The sequence below is a fragment of the Mesoplodon densirostris genome, chromosome 2 (genome assembly GCF_025265405.1).
Source record: "Mesoplodon densirostris isolate mMesDen1 chromosome 2, mMesDen1 primary haplotype, whole genome shotgun sequence".
Lineage (NCBI taxonomy): Eukaryota > Metazoa > Chordata > Mammalia > Artiodactyla > Ziphiidae > Mesoplodon > Mesoplodon densirostris.
This window is the reverse complement of record NC_082662.1, coordinates 8021847-8037740: the sequence shown is the minus strand read 5'-3', so window position 1 is coordinate 8037740 and position 15894 is coordinate 8021847. Positions and strand designations below refer to the sequence as shown.

The following is a 15894-nucleotide window of genomic DNA, read 5'->3' as shown; positions in this document are numbered from 1 at the left end:
ACACTGCCTTTCAAAGAAAGAAATTGTTGGTTATTTACCCTTAATCTTTCAAAATGAGAGACTGATGCCACACGGCCAACTAACAAACTTTCTATGAGAGACAGAATACTGCCTCAGTCCCACAGGTGTGATGCGTTCCTCTCAGACACAAACCAGGTTTGGAGGAAATACCCAAACAGTTCGTTCTTTCAGTTCCACTCTGCTTTACTGGAGAAATGGGAAATCCACTGATCAGGACTAGAAAATGAAATGAGAAGCAACTGCTAAAGAGAGTTGGTTTACTTTAAATGTGTGCATTTGGGGCTTCCCTGGGGGTGCAGTGGGTAAGAATCTGCCTGCCAATGCAGGGGACAAAGGTTTGATCCCTGGCCCGGGAAGATCTCCCATGCCACGAAGCAACTAAGCCCATGCGCCACAATACTGAGCCTGCACTCTAGAGCCCGTGAGTCACAACTACTGAAGCCCGCGCCTAGACCCCGTGCTCCGCAAGAAGAGAAGCCACCGCAATGAGGAGCCCGCGCACAGGAACGAAGAGTAGCCCCCGCTCGCCTCACTAGACAGACTGCGCGCAGCAGCGAAGACCCAACACAGCCAAAAATAAAACTTTAAAAAAAAGTTTTTTTTTAAAGTGTGCATTTGCAGCTTATTGTCAGTGACAGAATTTGGCATGAAGCATTCAAGTTTTTTCCCAAGCTGCCAGCATTTTCTGATGCAATCCCATCTCTATCAGGGGAGGGCAAAGAAGCAGCAGAGTTGAAAACCAAACAAGTACTGGCCCAGCCCCCTTAAGGAACCTAGATCCCTTGCACGTGTACAGAGAGGACAATTTCCAGAACCAAAGGAATCCTTGGGCACTACAAAGGCTCCGAGTGGCAGAATTTTTAGTAACCTTCACAGCACTGGCAAATTACATGAGCTGGCATCCTTTAATCCCAGCCTATGGGCATTCCTTACATGTAACAGCTCAGAGGAACCTAGATTCTGAGGAGCCTCAGCATTTCAGCAAGCTAAGCGGGTTAAGGCAGGAAAGGAGGGACCACCCCACCACCAGGACACTCTCCACACTCCAGAATTTCCGACAGTGAGAAGACCAGAATCAGCCCAAGTTATTTCTCACGTTTTACAATCTGGACATCTCTCTGAATCATTCACTCTGCTAACGGAAGCTGGTCTGAGGAACTCACAATTCCTCCATGTGCAATTCCTGTAACAGAATTATCATGAAGAATAAAAGAGTAATAAGAAACACTAAGCCGTATTCTTCCAAGGAAGGAACTGAAATACCAGGAGGCCGCTGAGAAGTCCACAGGTGTTTCAAGCAGGTGAAAGATGAGTTATGAGGTCCAGGTTGAAACCATTTTCTTCCTCCTCTGTCTAATCCTAACTAAACTTAAACATGTAGGGCTAACTAGTGGACTCACACACAGCCGGGTTCAAATCCAGGCTTAATCAGGCAAATGATTTGCGGCCCATTACAGACCCTGCAAAATGGCGGTTAATAGCCCGTACTTCATAAAGATTGTAATGAGCATTAAACGAGATAATAAGCGTAATTTGTCTTCCGCATGACAGCACATACTCCGTAATTGTAAGGTACCGCTTATCCCATCCTCCTCACCTCAGCCCACCCCACCTTTGGACTACAAACGCCTACAGAGGCCTTAGCATCCACTGCTTCCGGACAGCAAACGTACAGGCAGGAGCACTGGTCCTCAAGGTCCCCCGACTGGAGTGGGATTTGGCTGAGTCTGTGCCTGAAAAGCTAGAGCCCCTGGCCAAGAAAACCTAACTCTGGGCAGCAAAGACGGATCACCAGCCAAAAGCTCTGTGGCGTAGGTTGATTACAGTGAGTCCACTTCCTACCAACGCACTGAGAGGGTCCAAGTACATTTCCCCCCCTCCAACTTGGCAGGGGAAACGCAAAGGTGACTAAAGACGAAGAGGCTGGCAGCGGGGCCACCCAGAAGGCTGAGGCTGCGAGAGAGAGGGAACCCTGATGGAGTAAGGCCCATCCCGAGAGGGAAGGGCCGGGAACGATCCAGCCTCTCACCCCTCTCCTCAAGCAGGGGCCCTCGCATCTCAAGCCTGGGGGGCTTCTCAAGGGTCCCGCCACAGACCTGGCCAAGCACAAGTGGGACCCGAGGGACTGGCAAGCGGGAAGTGGGGGGGCCCTCGGGCGCCCCCGGGCCCCTGCTCGGGAATGTGGTCAAGGAGGGGTCACGCGGGGAGGGGCCAGGCGGCGAGAACCCGGGGAGGGGAGGGGCGGGGCCCCAGAGGGGGCAAGAGGTCGGAGCCCCCGGCTTCCGAGGCTCAGGGTCCCCACCGGGCTCCCAGCCACCCGCCGAGCGCCCCCTCCAGCGGGGTCCCCGCCAGTACGGCGGGGCAGTCCAACTCCCCTTACCTGGCTCGGCTGCTCTGCCTGCTCCGAGGACGCCATCTTTCTGAGGCCTGACTAGTCTATCGCCGCTGGGCGAGGCTTCTCCCAAGCGCCCTCGCTCTCGCTTTCTCGCCCAGACTAAAGTAGCCGGAACTGAGCTGTCGATGGGGGACACCCGGGGAGGTGAGGGGAACTCCCACGTCCCCCACACCGCTCACTGTTTCCATTAGGTCTCTGCTTTCCAGCAAGAACGATGCCTGTCCTTTTTGATTTCTTATATATATATTATACTTATTGAATTAAATCTCTGCCCATCTTCACAGTGCCTTGGGCACATGTAGGGACACCCTAAATATTTAATAAATGAATGAATGTGAAGAAACCTGGAAATTAATTAATTAATTAACTGATGGTTCAGTTGGGTGCCTACCATTTGCCAGGCACTTTGGTAGCCGCGAGAAATAAAAAGATCCAAGACTCAACCCCTGCTCTCAAGTCTAGGCCAAATACACACACACGCAATTACATCTTGGAGCTAGGAGTCTGATAACGGTATGCAGGTCTATTAGGAGAACTCAGAAGAGGGGGCTTTTTGGAGAGGAGAGGCTTCTACGAACCGTTATCACTTTATAGCGGTTGAGTTGTTAGATTTTAAGCTAATTGTGAAATTATACGAAAGGGTTGCATACATTAGAACTATCAGTCAGTTACATTGCAGCTGTTTTTTGATCAATGGTGGTGTATTCAAAAGTGTTGCCTCAGTTAACAATTCCTCCTACCAAACACTTTTACATGTCTTTTTCTCATAATATCTGATTTCCTTTAATAAACACAATATGAAAGAGATTGACCCTGAATGAATACGGGCTGATAATTATTACTTGTTTATATAGAATGCCCCCTTTTTAAGCAAGGAAACTTTCTGATAATTTTTTAAATATTATTTTAATCTTAAATGTTAGTTTTTCAGGAGTGAAAAACACAGACTTTTCCATAAGTAACAGTATTAGAACAAAGACAAATATATTGTCAAGCAGCATCAGAACATCTCAACAGTGATGTGGTTCGCATTTACCCTTTTCTCTCTGATTTCTTTGAGCCTTACTGTTTAATCTAGTTATTTAAGCATTTCGTTCCGAGGTCCCAACCCAATTTGCAGAGCTGAAGCAGGGAATCGAAATAGTGGAGCTTTTTCCATGCCTAGCGCAGCCATGGCTTGTGGTCCCAAGAAGCACCTGAAGCGCGTAGCAGCTCCAAAGCATTGGATACTGGATAAACTGACTGGTGTGTTTGCTCCTCGTCCATCTACCGGTCCCCACAAGCTGAGGGAATGTCTCCCCCCTAATTATTTTCCTAAGGAACAGACTTAAATATGCCCTAACAGGAGATGAAGTAAAGAAGATCTGCATGCAGCGTTTCATTAAGATTGATGGCAAGGTCTGCACTGATAGAACCTACCCTGCTGGTTTTATGGATGTCATCAGCATTGACAAGACTGGAGAGAATTTTCGTCTGATCTATGACACCAAGGGCCGCTTTGCTGTTCATTACACCTGAGGGGGCCAAGTATAAGTTGTGCAAAGTGAGAAAGATCTTTGTGGGGACAAAAGGAATCCCTCATCTGGTGACCCATGATGCTCACACCATCCGCTACCCTGATCCCCTCATCAAGGTGAATGACACTATTCAGATTGATTTGGAGACTGGCAAGATTACTGATTTCATCAAATTTGACACTGGTAACCTGTGCATGGTGACTGGAGGTGCTAACCTGGGAAGAATTGGTGTGATCACTAACCGGGAGAGACATCCTGGTTCTTTTGATGTAGTTCGTGTGAAAGATGCCAACGGCAGTAGCTTTGCCACGCGGCTCTCCAACATTTTTGTTATTGGCAAAGGCAACAAACCAGGGATCTCTCTTCCTCGTGGAAAGGGTATCCGCCTTACCATTGCTGAGGAAAGAGACAAGAGACTGGCAGCCGAACAGAGCAGTGGATAAAATGATCTCTAAGTGACGTGATTGGGAAAGTCTTTGTACTTATAGATAATACTACATAATTAAAAGCCTCTTTAGTGTTAAAAAAAAAAAAAGAAAGAGTGGAAATGTGCGAGTATCTTATGCTTCTCTGTTATGTTTTCAGCCAGACTGAAAACTACACTCATCAATTTTTAAAACTGACTTCCTTCAGATCAGCGTGTACGTTGGGACATTTTATAGATCTGTTCAGGTTGAAAAGGAAAAACAAATTAACACAGTACAATGACACTGCTTTATGTATTAATATCTTGCATCTATCTATATATACAGAAAGGAGTGCTGTAACAATTCAAGGGAGTATACAGGCGTGTCCTTCATAATACAAAATAAATTCCTATTGACCTCATTTTGAACGCGCGAATGCAACTCCTTAATATAAGGCAGAAAAAAAAAAAAAAAAAACACCTCCGGGGTCTGAATTGCTCGACCTAAGTCGTCTTTGAACCCACAGACTACAGCTCCCGGCATGCCCCCGGGGCCGCAGGGGATTAGCTGCAACTAGAACTACATCTCCCGGCGTGCCTCGGTCCCACGCGTGATTTGCTACAGCGAGAACTACATCTCCCGGCATGCCGCGGAGGGTGGAGTTGGGTAGTGCTCCCGCGCCCAGCACCCCTGACGTCCCAGCGTTGGTCTGGTCAGACCCTGAAGATGACGGAGGTGGCCGGCGGCCCCAGCGTTCCAGAACCCAGCGAGATCCGGGCTCTAAAGCAGTGTCTCCTGTGCCGCAACCACAGCCGGGAACAGCACGGCGTGGCGGCCTCCTGCCTCGAGGAGCTGAGGAGCAAGGGTTGGCACGGGACGGGGGCGAGGACTTGGGGGGCCGGGGCCCGGGCTGAAGGGACCCGGGGAGAGGTGGGGATGTCCGGCAGGGCAAGGCGGAGTCAGGAGAGGCGACTTGGGGCTTCTTGTCGCTCGAGTGGAGCTTTGGAACAGAGATGACTCAGGTGGTTATGGCGACTTAGCAGTTTCATAGCGTTTACAGGCGCTTTAACTTATCTTGTGTGAGATTCATATGGTGGAGAGTCAGACGGGAAGCAATACGCGAATTAAGACAGACTCTACTTCGGTGGCTCGCCTCAGATGACTCAGATTTTGGATCGAACCCAGTCCAGTGTGTTCCTGCCACTCAGGCTCCCTAAGGTTGTACTGGGTCCCCCAGCTGAGCCTACGGCGGGGTGGGAGCGGGTTTCCACAGTCAGCTCTGGCAGGTACCTGTGCGGTAAAGAGGGAGCTGTTACCGACCATCCGGGAGGGCCAGACAAGGAACGTCTGTTGTGAGTGACCGAGTTGACAGAAATTCTGAGCCGCATACTGTTACTAGCTGCCTGACCTTGCACTTAACCATCTCTCCATCCCCAGTTTTCTCATCAGCAAAGTGGGTGTATTTCCAGCCCTGCTCCACAGGATTGGGACTCTGGAAGGAGATGATATATTCAAATGACTTACACGTGGCTGGCCTGTAGCAGTAAATTGCTTACCCAAAGAAGTTCTATTGGTTAAACGTGTGTGTCATCCCCGGGCATGTAGTGGATGTGTGTGTCAGCATGTTCAGGGCTTCCTCCCAGGGTCACCAAGCCCAAAAGATATCAGACAGATGTCTTTCAGAGATGCAGGAACAGCCAAAGCACTCTAAATGCTTTAGTGACATGGCTTTTGCCATATAAGGGTTTACATATTTTTTGCTTGGCATGAAGTTGCTTAAGTTTTAGTGCCCCGTCAGTGCAGTGGCTGGATGCATTTGGCACAGAGGCTTGTGTAAGTGCTTGTGTTTCTGGAGCTCGGCCTATACAAGGCTTGCTGTTCTATTTGGGTGGAAGACAGCATTGCCCAATGAACTTTGTAGTCTCTTGGCTGCTTCTCTGCCTACTTTAGTCCCATTAGCATTTTAGGCATTGCTATTACTAAATGGGATGGTACAGACCTGCCCTGGACAAAGCCTCTTGCCCAGTGATCATAAAGATGAAAAGCTACTGTTACAAACTTCTGCCTTCTGCTTCTCTTATACTTTCCTATAGGTTAGTAAGGCTGCAAAGAAAGATACTACGAGAACATAAAGTCATTTTTTTCTTTTCTTTTTTAAAGTTTTCTTTTCTTTTTCTCTTTTTTCTTTGTGACATTTGACACATAGGAGAACTTGAGTAGACCAGTGAGGAAATGAATGAAAGACTGCTTGTTCTCAAGGAATCAAATCAGACTTTGGTTTGTTGTTCATCCAAGTAAAGGCTCAAGTGCCTCCTAATGTGGGTGTAGAGTAGCTGGAAGAAAAACATATTTTCAAGAGCCAGACTGTAGGTTGAAATGCCGGCTCTGCCACTTACTGTGTGACCTTGGGCAAATTACTTTACTTCTCTGAGCCTTGGGCTTGACATATGTAAAAATGGGAGTGACAATAGTATCTGTGTTATAGGATTGTTAGGAAATTAAATGCTGTATGTGAAAAGCACTTAGTCCAGTACCAGGGGCATGGTAAGTGTTATATTAGTACTATTGGTCATCATTATAGTTATTATAGTTATTACCAGGGATTTTTCTAGGCTCTGGGGGCATACTTTTTTTTTAAATTTATTTTTGGCTGCACTGGGTCTTCGTTGCTGCGCGGGGGCTTTCTCTAGTTGAGGCAAGCGGGGGCTACTCTTCGCTGCGGTGCGCGGGCTTCTCATTGCAGTGGCTTCTCTTGTTGCGGAGCACAGGCTCTAGGCATGCGGGCTTCAGTAGTTGCGGCACGTGGGCTCAGCAGTTGTGGCTCGCGGGCTCTAGAGCACAGGCTCAGTAGTTGTGGCACATGGGCTTAGTTGCTCCACGGCATGTGGGATCTTCTCGGACCAGGGCTCAAACCTGTGTCCCATGCATTGGCAGACAGATTCTTAACCACTGCGCCACCAGGGAAGTCCCAGGGCATACATATTGAGAGTGCAAGGACAGATGTAATTTCCCTATGGATACTTGTCAATTACCAAATATTTTATTCCTCTCAGCTTGTGACATTCTGGCCATTGACAAGTCCCTGGCACCAGTCACCCTGGTCCTGGCAGAGGATGGCACCATAGTGGATGATGACGATTACTTCCTGTGTCTTCCTGCCAATACTAAGTTTGTGGCACTGGCTGGGAATGAGAAGTGGGCTTACAACAATTCAGGTAAGAAATGCTGGCCGTATATACAATATACCATCCATCGTGATTTATTTTACTGCATAGGCACCTGGTTGCTGTTTGGCTGCCTGTTTAAGCATTTATGCAGCAAACATTTACTGAGCACCTTCTGTATACCAGAGTGGTGCTGCGTCTGGGGATGAAGATGAATGAGACGCGCTCAGTTCTCAAATAACTCACAGACCGACAGCAACTAAAACACAGCAAGGCACAGAGATCTGTGCCGCAGGTTGGGTCAGACTGTCTGGTCTGAATCCTGGCTCTGCCATTTACTAGCCATGTGACCTTGAGCAAATTATCTAACGTTTCAGCCCCATATTGAAATAATAATTACAGTACCTGTCTCCTAGCATTGTTGTAAGGATACTAGAACATAGTACATATGAAGCCAGGGCTTCTCAACAGTACTACTGACATTTTGGGCCAGAGAATTCTTTGTTGTGGGGTTGCTGTCCTGTGTCTTGCAGGACGTTTAGCAGCATCGCTGGCCTTTACCTACTAGGTGTCAGTAGCATCTCCTCACCCTAATTGTGACAACCAAAAATGCCTCTAGACATTGTCAAATGTCTACTGGGGGTGGGGTGGGCAAAATCACTCCCAGTTGAGAGCCACTGATAGAAAACATTTAGATCTTACCTGGTACACAGTAAGACAAATAAATATTACCTATCACCATCATTAGCATCATCCTCACTGGAAATACAAAGGGAACTAATATTGACGGGCAAGGATCAAAGAGCTAAAGAAGTGTCTTGAGGAAAGTCCCTAGGCCACTAAAGTGAGCAAGTCACCCTTCAGCAATGGCTTTCCCAGCCACCTTTGTACTCTGGCCCAAGGGACAGCAAACAGTGGCTGCAGCTCCTCCAGTCAAGGATAAGACCCATCCCCAAGCACAGGAGAAGTGCTGATGAGGATGAATGTTTTTGCATACAGAAATAGAACACACCCACAGACACAAAAACTAACCTAAAGGGAAGTGTGACAGTATCCTGGGTATGCATAAGCATACATTGGATTTAAGTGGCTTCCTTCCGTAAAAGAATGCACAGCAGTTTCACACAGAAGTAAATGGAAGATCGGGACTTCCCCGGTGGTCTGCTGGTAAAAAAAATCTACCTTCCAATGAAGGGGATGTGGGTTCGATCCCTGGTCGGGGAACTAAGATCCTACATGCCACAGGGCAGCTAAGCCCTCGCGCCACAGCTACTGAGCCCGCACGCCACAACTAGAGAGCCCGCGTGCCACAAACTACAGAGCCCATGCGCTCTGGAGCCCACGCGCCACAACTAGAGAGAAACCCACACACCGCAGCGAATGATCCCTCATGCCAAACAAAGATCCCCGCATGCTGCAGCTAAGGCCTGCTGCAGCCAAAAAAAAAGAAATGGAAGATGGAACAAGAGGGAAAATTAAGGTCCTAGATGGGGATTGGCTTTCCCATGAATCCCTGAGAAAAGGTGCTTCCTTCACCATCGAAATTATTCTAAGTGATCTTTCGGAAGGATGTGCCGACATCCTCGAGGTCTGAGTTGGAGGAGGAAGTGAAAACGGCACTTCTGGTTAATCTGACTCTGACCAGCATTTTCTCCCATGTATCAGATGGAGGTACAGCTTGGATTACCCAAGAGTCTTTTGACGGAGATGAAACAGACAGCGGGGCAGGGTTGAAGTGGAAGAATGTGGCCAGGCAGCTGAAAGAAGACCTGTCCAGCATCATCCTCCTGTCCGAGGAGGACCTCCAAGTAAGCCTCCTCCGCAACCCATAGCCACGTTCCTCCAGCCTGTGCTGCCCCCAGCGCCTTAGTTGCCATGCATCCTGCCATAATAATTTCATCGCTTCTTAATTTTTAAGTAATTCTTAGATAACAACCAAGGTTCTCCATTTTCTAATTCTGTCACCTAGAGTAGGAAATTTTCACCCCTCACCCTGCATCAGAATCACCAGTGGAGCTTTTTAGAAACACAGACACCAAGGCCCCACCTAGACCCACTTAGGCCCAAGGCGTGGGTCCAGGATGTACTGCTAAAGAATGCAGATTAAATCTTAGCTCCATCTCTATGACTTTGAACCGGTAACTTAGCCTCTCTGCTTATGTTTCCTCTCCAGTAGAATTAGGATAAAAGTAGTATTGTTAACTCAAAAAAATATTTATTGAGCCCTTGTCCTCTGCCTGACAGAGTTCTATGCACAGGGGTACAATGGTGAACAAGCCAGACACAATCCCTGCTCTAATGGAACTCAAGTCCTAGTGGAAGGAGGCAGACAAAATAAGCAGCATGTCAGACAGGGCCGTGTGCCAAGAGTGGTGGAAAGGCTCCTGAAAGGAGGTGACCTTTTGGTAATTTTTAAAACTTATATATTTATTTTGAATAAATCATATTAATACTTCCACATGGTTCAAAATCCAAGAGGTATAGAAGGATACACAGGTAGCCAGAAAGTAAAACAACCCAAATGTCCATCAGCTGATAACTAGATAAATAAAATGTGGTATATCCAAACAATGAAATATATTATTCAGCCATAAAAAGGAATGGAGTATTAATACGCGCTACAACATGGATAAAACTTGAAAACATTATGCTAAGTGAAAGAAGCCAGACTTGAAAGGCCACATATTTTATGATTGCATTTATATGAAATGGCCAGAATATACAAGTCCATAGAAATAGAAGGTAGATTAGTGGTTGCCTAGGGATGGGGTTGGTGGGGAGTTTTGAGGAGGAATAAGAAGGAACTACTAATGGATGCAATTCTTTCTGGGGTGGTGAACATGTTCTAAGACTGATTGTGGTGGTGATTGCACTATCACAAGAAGACCAATAATTATACTGAAACCCACTGAATTATACATTTTATATGGGTAAATTGTATAGTATATTAACTATATCTCGATAAAGCTGGGTTTTTTGGCCACGGGGCATGTGGGATCTTAGTTCCCCGACCAGGAATCGAAGCCACGTCCCCTGCATTGGAAGCATGGAGTCTTAACCACTGAACCATCAGGGAAATCCCTCGATTAAGCTGTTTAGAAAAAAAAGGATATACAGGAAAAGTCTGACTCCTGCCCCCAGCCACCCAACTTCCCCTTCCTGGAGACAACCAATTTGTCAGTTTCCCATTCCAGAGATACTTTATATACAAACAAATACATAAGTGTTTTCACCTCCTCCCCTATATCACACAAGTGGAAGAATCTCTACTCTGTTTTAATTTTTTTTTAACTTATTTATTTTATTTATTTATTTTTGGCTGTGTTGGGTCTTCATTGCTGAGCGCGGGCTTTCTCTAGTTACAGCAAGCAGGGGCCACTGCTTGTTGCGGTGCGTGGGCTTCTCATTGCGGTGGCTTCTCGTTGCAGAGCACGGGCTCTAAGCGCACGGGCTTCAGTAGTTGTGGCACGCGGGCTCAGTAGTTGTGGCTCCTGGGCTCTAGAGCACAGGCTCAGTAGTTGTGGCACACGGGCTTAGTTGCTCCACAGCATGTGGGATCTTTCCGGACCAGGGCTCGAACCCGTGACCCATGCATTGGCAGGCAGATTCTTAACCACTGTGCCACCAGGGAAGCCCTCTACTCTGTCTTAAAGATTTGGAAAGTATTCCAGATCAGTTTATAAAAGACATCCTCACCTCTTTTTCACCACTGCATAATATTCCATTTCATGCCTGTACCATGACTTATTTAATGAGACTCCCCCACTGGGGGACATGTGGGTTGTCATCAGTCTTGCTCTTCTAGTCAGTGCTGCAAAACCCTTAGATCAGTGTCATTTTTCACACATGCTTGTGCATAGAATAAATGCGTAGAATTTAGTTGAGAAACATTGGCAGGTCCCAAGAGACCCTGAAGGACAAGAGGAAGCCTGCCATGGAAAGGTTGGGGCCAGAGTGTTCCAGGCAGAGGGAGGGCAGGAGCAAGCTTGATTTTTTTCTTCCTTGTTTTTTCTTTCTTATGAAACAGAAAGGGGGGACTTCTCTGGCAATCCAGTGGTTAAGACTCTGCGCTTCCACTGCAGGGGGCGTAGGTTTGATCCCTGGTTTGGGAACTAAGGTCCCACTTGCCCCGTGGCCAAAAAAAAAGAAACAGAAAGGGTTCATGAGATCCCTTCCCATCCCAACAGACTAGCATATTATGATACCCCTAGAATAAGGAGCACAGCAGTCCTTACCAAAACAGGGATACCAGAATATGAGTGAGCCTGGCCCTGACAGCTAGGCTCCACAGGGAAGCTTAGGACAGGAGCTTGCAGAGGCTGGCCACGCGACAGGTAGAGGAAAGGTACCACCGTCTCGGGGACCATGGGGAGTGAGAACAGATGGGAGGGAAGGGAGGAGCCCAAGGATCAATTACACAGCGTCCTGAGGATTAGAACTAAGACTGACTGATCCTTGGGACGTTATTAACTGCTCTTGCCTCATTTTCCTCATCTGTTAAGGTGGTGGTAATACTAGTACTTACCTCATAAGGTTTGTACCTCCTGAATTTTGAACCTTATGAATGTATATTAATACTACTTGTTCGAAAATTGATGCAATATGAATGTTAAGGATAACTTATAAAGTCCCCTCTTCAAAGAGGCCTTTCCCAATCTAGAGCAGCCCTCCTCGTCACTTTCTGTCCTAAGAGTTTTACATCAATTTTCTCACTGATACATAGTAAGTGCTCAAGAAATGCAAACGCTTATTACTGTATTTCTTATTAAGCTCCACATTCTAATCTGCAGCTGAAGTTAGATTTACTCTCCACGAATTTCAAGTTTGATCTTTCTCTTATGAAGACTATTTTATTTTATTTATTTATTTATTTTTAATTATTATTTTTTTTATTTTTGTCTGCCTTGGGTCTTCATTGCAAGCACGTGGGCTTTCTCTAGTTCCAGAGAGCCGGGGCTACTCTTCGTCGCGGTGCACAGGCTTCTCATTGCGGTGGCTTCTCTTGTTGCGGAGCACGGGCTGTAGGTGCGCAGGCTTCAGTAGTTGTGGCATGAGGGCTCAGTAGCTGTGGCGCACGGGCTTAGTTGTTCCACGGCATATGGGATCTTCCCGGACCGGGGCACGAACCCATGACCCCTGCATCGGCAGGCAGACTCTCAACCACTGCGCCACCAGGGAAGCCCCTGTTTGTTTTGTTTTTATTAAGGCACTAAGGCAATATTTTCCTAATTTTTTCACCAGAGGAAAACTGAAAAACTTACATGCCTCTTTTCTGACTTTCAGGCAGCCATATTAGGTAATTTTGGGAACTAGATGAAATGAGTCTGCAAAATTGATGTATTTGAGAGCTATAACATCACGTTTAGAAAGTACTTTCCGATTTCTTAAAGTCCGTATTTGTTTGTCAGATGCTTATTGATGTCCCGTGTTCAGAGCTGGCTCAGGAACTCAGCCAAAGTCGTGTCGCAGTCCAGGGGCTCCAGAACACCCTCCAGCAGGTCCTTGACCAGAGAGAGGAAGCCCGTCAGTCCAGGCAGCTCTTGGAGCTTTACCTCCGGGCTTTGGAGAAGGAGGGCAGCATCCTGTTGAAGCAGCAAGGTAGGATTCATCGGCTGGGGGAGTTACACTGAGAACTCAGCAGAGCCTCTCCTTGAGAGAGAGCCAGATGCTTACCATGTGGTCAAAAACAGTGAAACCACAGCTGCTGGCATCTTGAGATGACAGGCTTCTGTCTGCCCATCTGATTGCTCTGGCTGGATGTTGGTATGGCTGTATGTGTACATGGTGTGCTGATCTCTGTCTCACATCTGCTTTGCAGAGTCCACAGCTGGCCTCGGTGATGAGAGGGATGCAGTTGACACGGGTATTGGAGAGAGCTCCTCCGAAGTTGCACTTAAGAGCCAGATCCTTACTGTGCTGAAGGAGAAACCCGCCCCAGAGCTGAGTTTGTCTAGTCAAGATTTGGAGGTGGGTGAGCACCAGGGACCCTGACCTTTGCAAGGAGAGGCTTGTATCAGGTTTTCTTCCCCTCTGCAGACCTTGAATCATAACTGTCAATTTGCCCATTATTATATGCAAAGCATTTGCAAACATCTTATTTAATCCAATTCTTAAACAAAATGGGTGCACTCCCTCAGATCATCAAACATTATTTTCTGGTCCAAAGTAGGTAATGAAATGTCTGACCCCGACAGGGAGGAATAGCAGGACTCAGGCTTCTGAGATGCATCTGTCAGTGGTTGAAAAAGATCCATAGGCCATAGAAGCACATAAAATATCCTTGAGAAAGGCCCACTCGAGGGGATCATCTTGCGCTCTCAGACCAGGGAACTGGAGGCTTGATGAGGGGAACCCATCAAAGTGGGTGCTCCTTCTTTCTTTCTTTTTTTTGGAGGGGGGGATTTGCTGTAGCTTGTGTTTTTGTCTCATCAGTTGTTTCACAGTTATTTTATTTTTATTTTTTATTTTATTTTATTTTTGGCCATGCCGAGTGGCATGTGGGATCTTAGTTCCCCGACCAGGGATCGAACCTGTGCCCCCTGCAGTGGGAGTGCAGAATCTTAACCACTGGACCGCAGGGAAGTCCCTGGGTGCGCCTTCTTATGCTTCACCCTTGTCCCTGTTCCCAGTACTTCCTTGGTGTAGCTAGAAGGGAAAGAAGCTGTACTGACTTGAGCTTGGCTAAATTTCCTGTGAGCGGAGGACTTTATTGTTGCTCCAAGTAAACTACTCTCTAGAGGTCCTTTCCTGTTGGTGTTGTATGGTGAGAAGAGGCCGTGACAATTGAATGTGAAGGAGACCTGGCATTTCAGCATAAAGACATGATATAGACTGATACTGCTGATTCTCACCCCCCTAAAGAAAATTATGAGAGCAGCAGAGGTGCTGGTTCTTAATGGTTCTTACTCTTGCTGCAGTTGGTTGCCAAGGAGGACCCTAAAGCATTGGCTGTTGCTTTGAACTGGGACATAAAGAAGACGGAAGCTGTTCAACAGACCTGTAATCAGGAACTTAGCCTGCGCCTCCAGCAGGTACAGAGCTTGTATTCTCTGAGGAGCATTTCAGCAAGGAAGATTTCGCTGCCTGGAGAAGTGCAGAATCCCAAACAAGCCAAACGAGACCCCATATAGCTGGCAGCCAGAAATATGCCAAAGAAAACCTTGGGTTTTGTGTCAGAGTCAGTAAATACCTTCAGCCTAATCTTTGTAGCTCCCTACATACTCCTCTACCCGCTGCCTTCGAGAATGTTCTCCTGGAACAGGCTGGAAGAGAGGCTTCATGCCCTTTCCAGAAAAGCTATTCCAGATCGCCACATGGGCTCTCCGACCTATTTTGAACCATAGAGCTGCACCAGCAATATCCCACCTCTTCTAATTCCAAGTTCTTATGTTCTCTAACAGTAGTTGTAAAGGGCAGGGAAAAGAAATTGTCATATTTCAGACCCACTATTCTTTTTTTTTTTTTTTACTTTTTTTTCTTCTACATCAGATAAATGGTATATCTCTTTCACGATTCAATCTGTTGAACTCTGCAACCATCATAGTAATAGACCCACTATTCTTATTCTAAAGATGGAACTGCAGAATTTTAAACACACATAACAGTAGAGAAGATGACATATCAGAGTGTTGATTATGGCCACACACTTGTTTCTCAAGTTGAGGAATTTTTTCATTTGTTTTAAAGGCACGTATTAAATTTGCAGACCATAGGGACATATGGAGTGTAATTCACCATTTCTAATATCTAATTCAGTATTGTGAAATTATATGCATTACCACTGTGAAACTTTTCAGTTTTCTAATGTGTTTTATCAGCAGGGGGTATAAAAAGGTCATTAAATCAGTCTCCATGAGACATGACTCCAGGTCTCTCTGGGTGCAAAGCAGAGACTTCTGGTTTATATTCCCCCTATTTCTGTACAAGCTTGTTCTTCGGGTTTTGTAATCTACAATGCAGTCTCTCTTGCAGGGAAAAGATAATTAGTTACTGACTTATTTGACTTACTTTTTAAGCATACTTAGAGGAAAATAGAATGCTATTAAGAGATACATTGGCTAATTATTAAGTAAAGAAATATAACAATAAGTAAGTCCTAGGGCGAGGGAGAGGTACAGAAAACAAACAGAACAAAAAGAACTGTTTCCTTCTCCTGCGCCCTTCCTCAAGGAGGACTCAGACCTACTCAGCGTACTCTTACTAATGCCTTCCGCTTTTGGTTCTCACTTATGAGCCCCAATATTTCTTTTTTAATAGCATATTTTATAATGCCTTCTTAATTATCCTTAAATGAAAACCAGAGCTGATAACCTACCTATGTTCATACTTTCATCAACATAATATCCCCAAATGTAGTATTTCAGAATAAAGGAAAATAATTTCCAACAAAA

The 15894-nt window shown here is 46.3% G+C and overlaps 2 protein-coding genes, 1 non-coding gene and 1 pseudogene across 4 annotated transcripts in view; 2 read left to right on the top strand and 2 right to left on the bottom strand.

The window, feature by feature from the left end:
- Positions 1-2496, bottom strand: part of PEX14 (peroxisomal biogenesis factor 14) — a 140244-nt gene extending 137748 nt beyond the window's left edge. Inside the window, exon 1 of one of the 2 annotated variants that reach the window (XM_060088957.1) lies at positions 2402-2496. In XM_060088957.1, coding sequence (XP_059944940.1) covers positions 2402-2437 — 36 coding nt within the window. In that variant the 5' untranslated portion in view covers positions 2438-2496. The remainder of the gene's footprint in view (positions 1-2401) is intronic. The other variant, XM_060088958.1, reaches the window with a different exon arrangement.
- A 1084-nt stretch (positions 2497-3580) lies between these two features.
- On the top strand, positions 3581-4376 carry LOC132477370 (small ribosomal subunit protein eS4, X isoform-like; annotated as a pseudogene).
- A 639-nt stretch (positions 4377-5015) lies between these two features.
- Positions 5016-15894, top strand: DFFA (DNA fragmentation factor subunit alpha). The gene is made up of 6 exons (XM_060088956.1): positions 5016-5205; positions 7394-7555; positions 9170-9312; positions 12913-13102; positions 13323-13471; positions 14422-15894. The coding sequence occupies exons 1-6, from the start codon at positions 5067-5069 to the stop codon at positions 14632-14634; spliced, it is 996 nt and encodes a 331-aa protein (XP_059944939.1). The 5' UTR covers positions 5016-5066; the 3' UTR covers positions 14635-15894.
- LOC132484814 (small nucleolar RNA SNORD77) lies at positions 14982-15050 on the bottom strand. The gene has a single exon (XR_009531361.1). It is a non-coding gene; the product is annotated as a small nucleolar RNA SNORD77 (small nucleolar RNA).

Excerpts from the sequence above, each read along its gene's own strand:
- DFFA (XM_060088956.1), top strand. The coding sequence starts at position 5,067 with ATGACGGAGGTGGCCGGCGGCCCCAGCGTTCCAGAACCCAGCGAGATC. Across the intron at positions 7,556-9,169 it reads GTGGGCTTACAACAATTCAG|ATGGAGGTACAGCTTGGATT; the intron begins GTAAGAAATGCT and ends CCCATGTATCAG. Across the intron at positions 9,313-12,912 it reads TGTCCGAGGAGGACCTCCAA|ATGCTTATTGATGTCCCGTG; the intron begins GTAAGCCTCCTC and ends TTTGTTTGTCAG.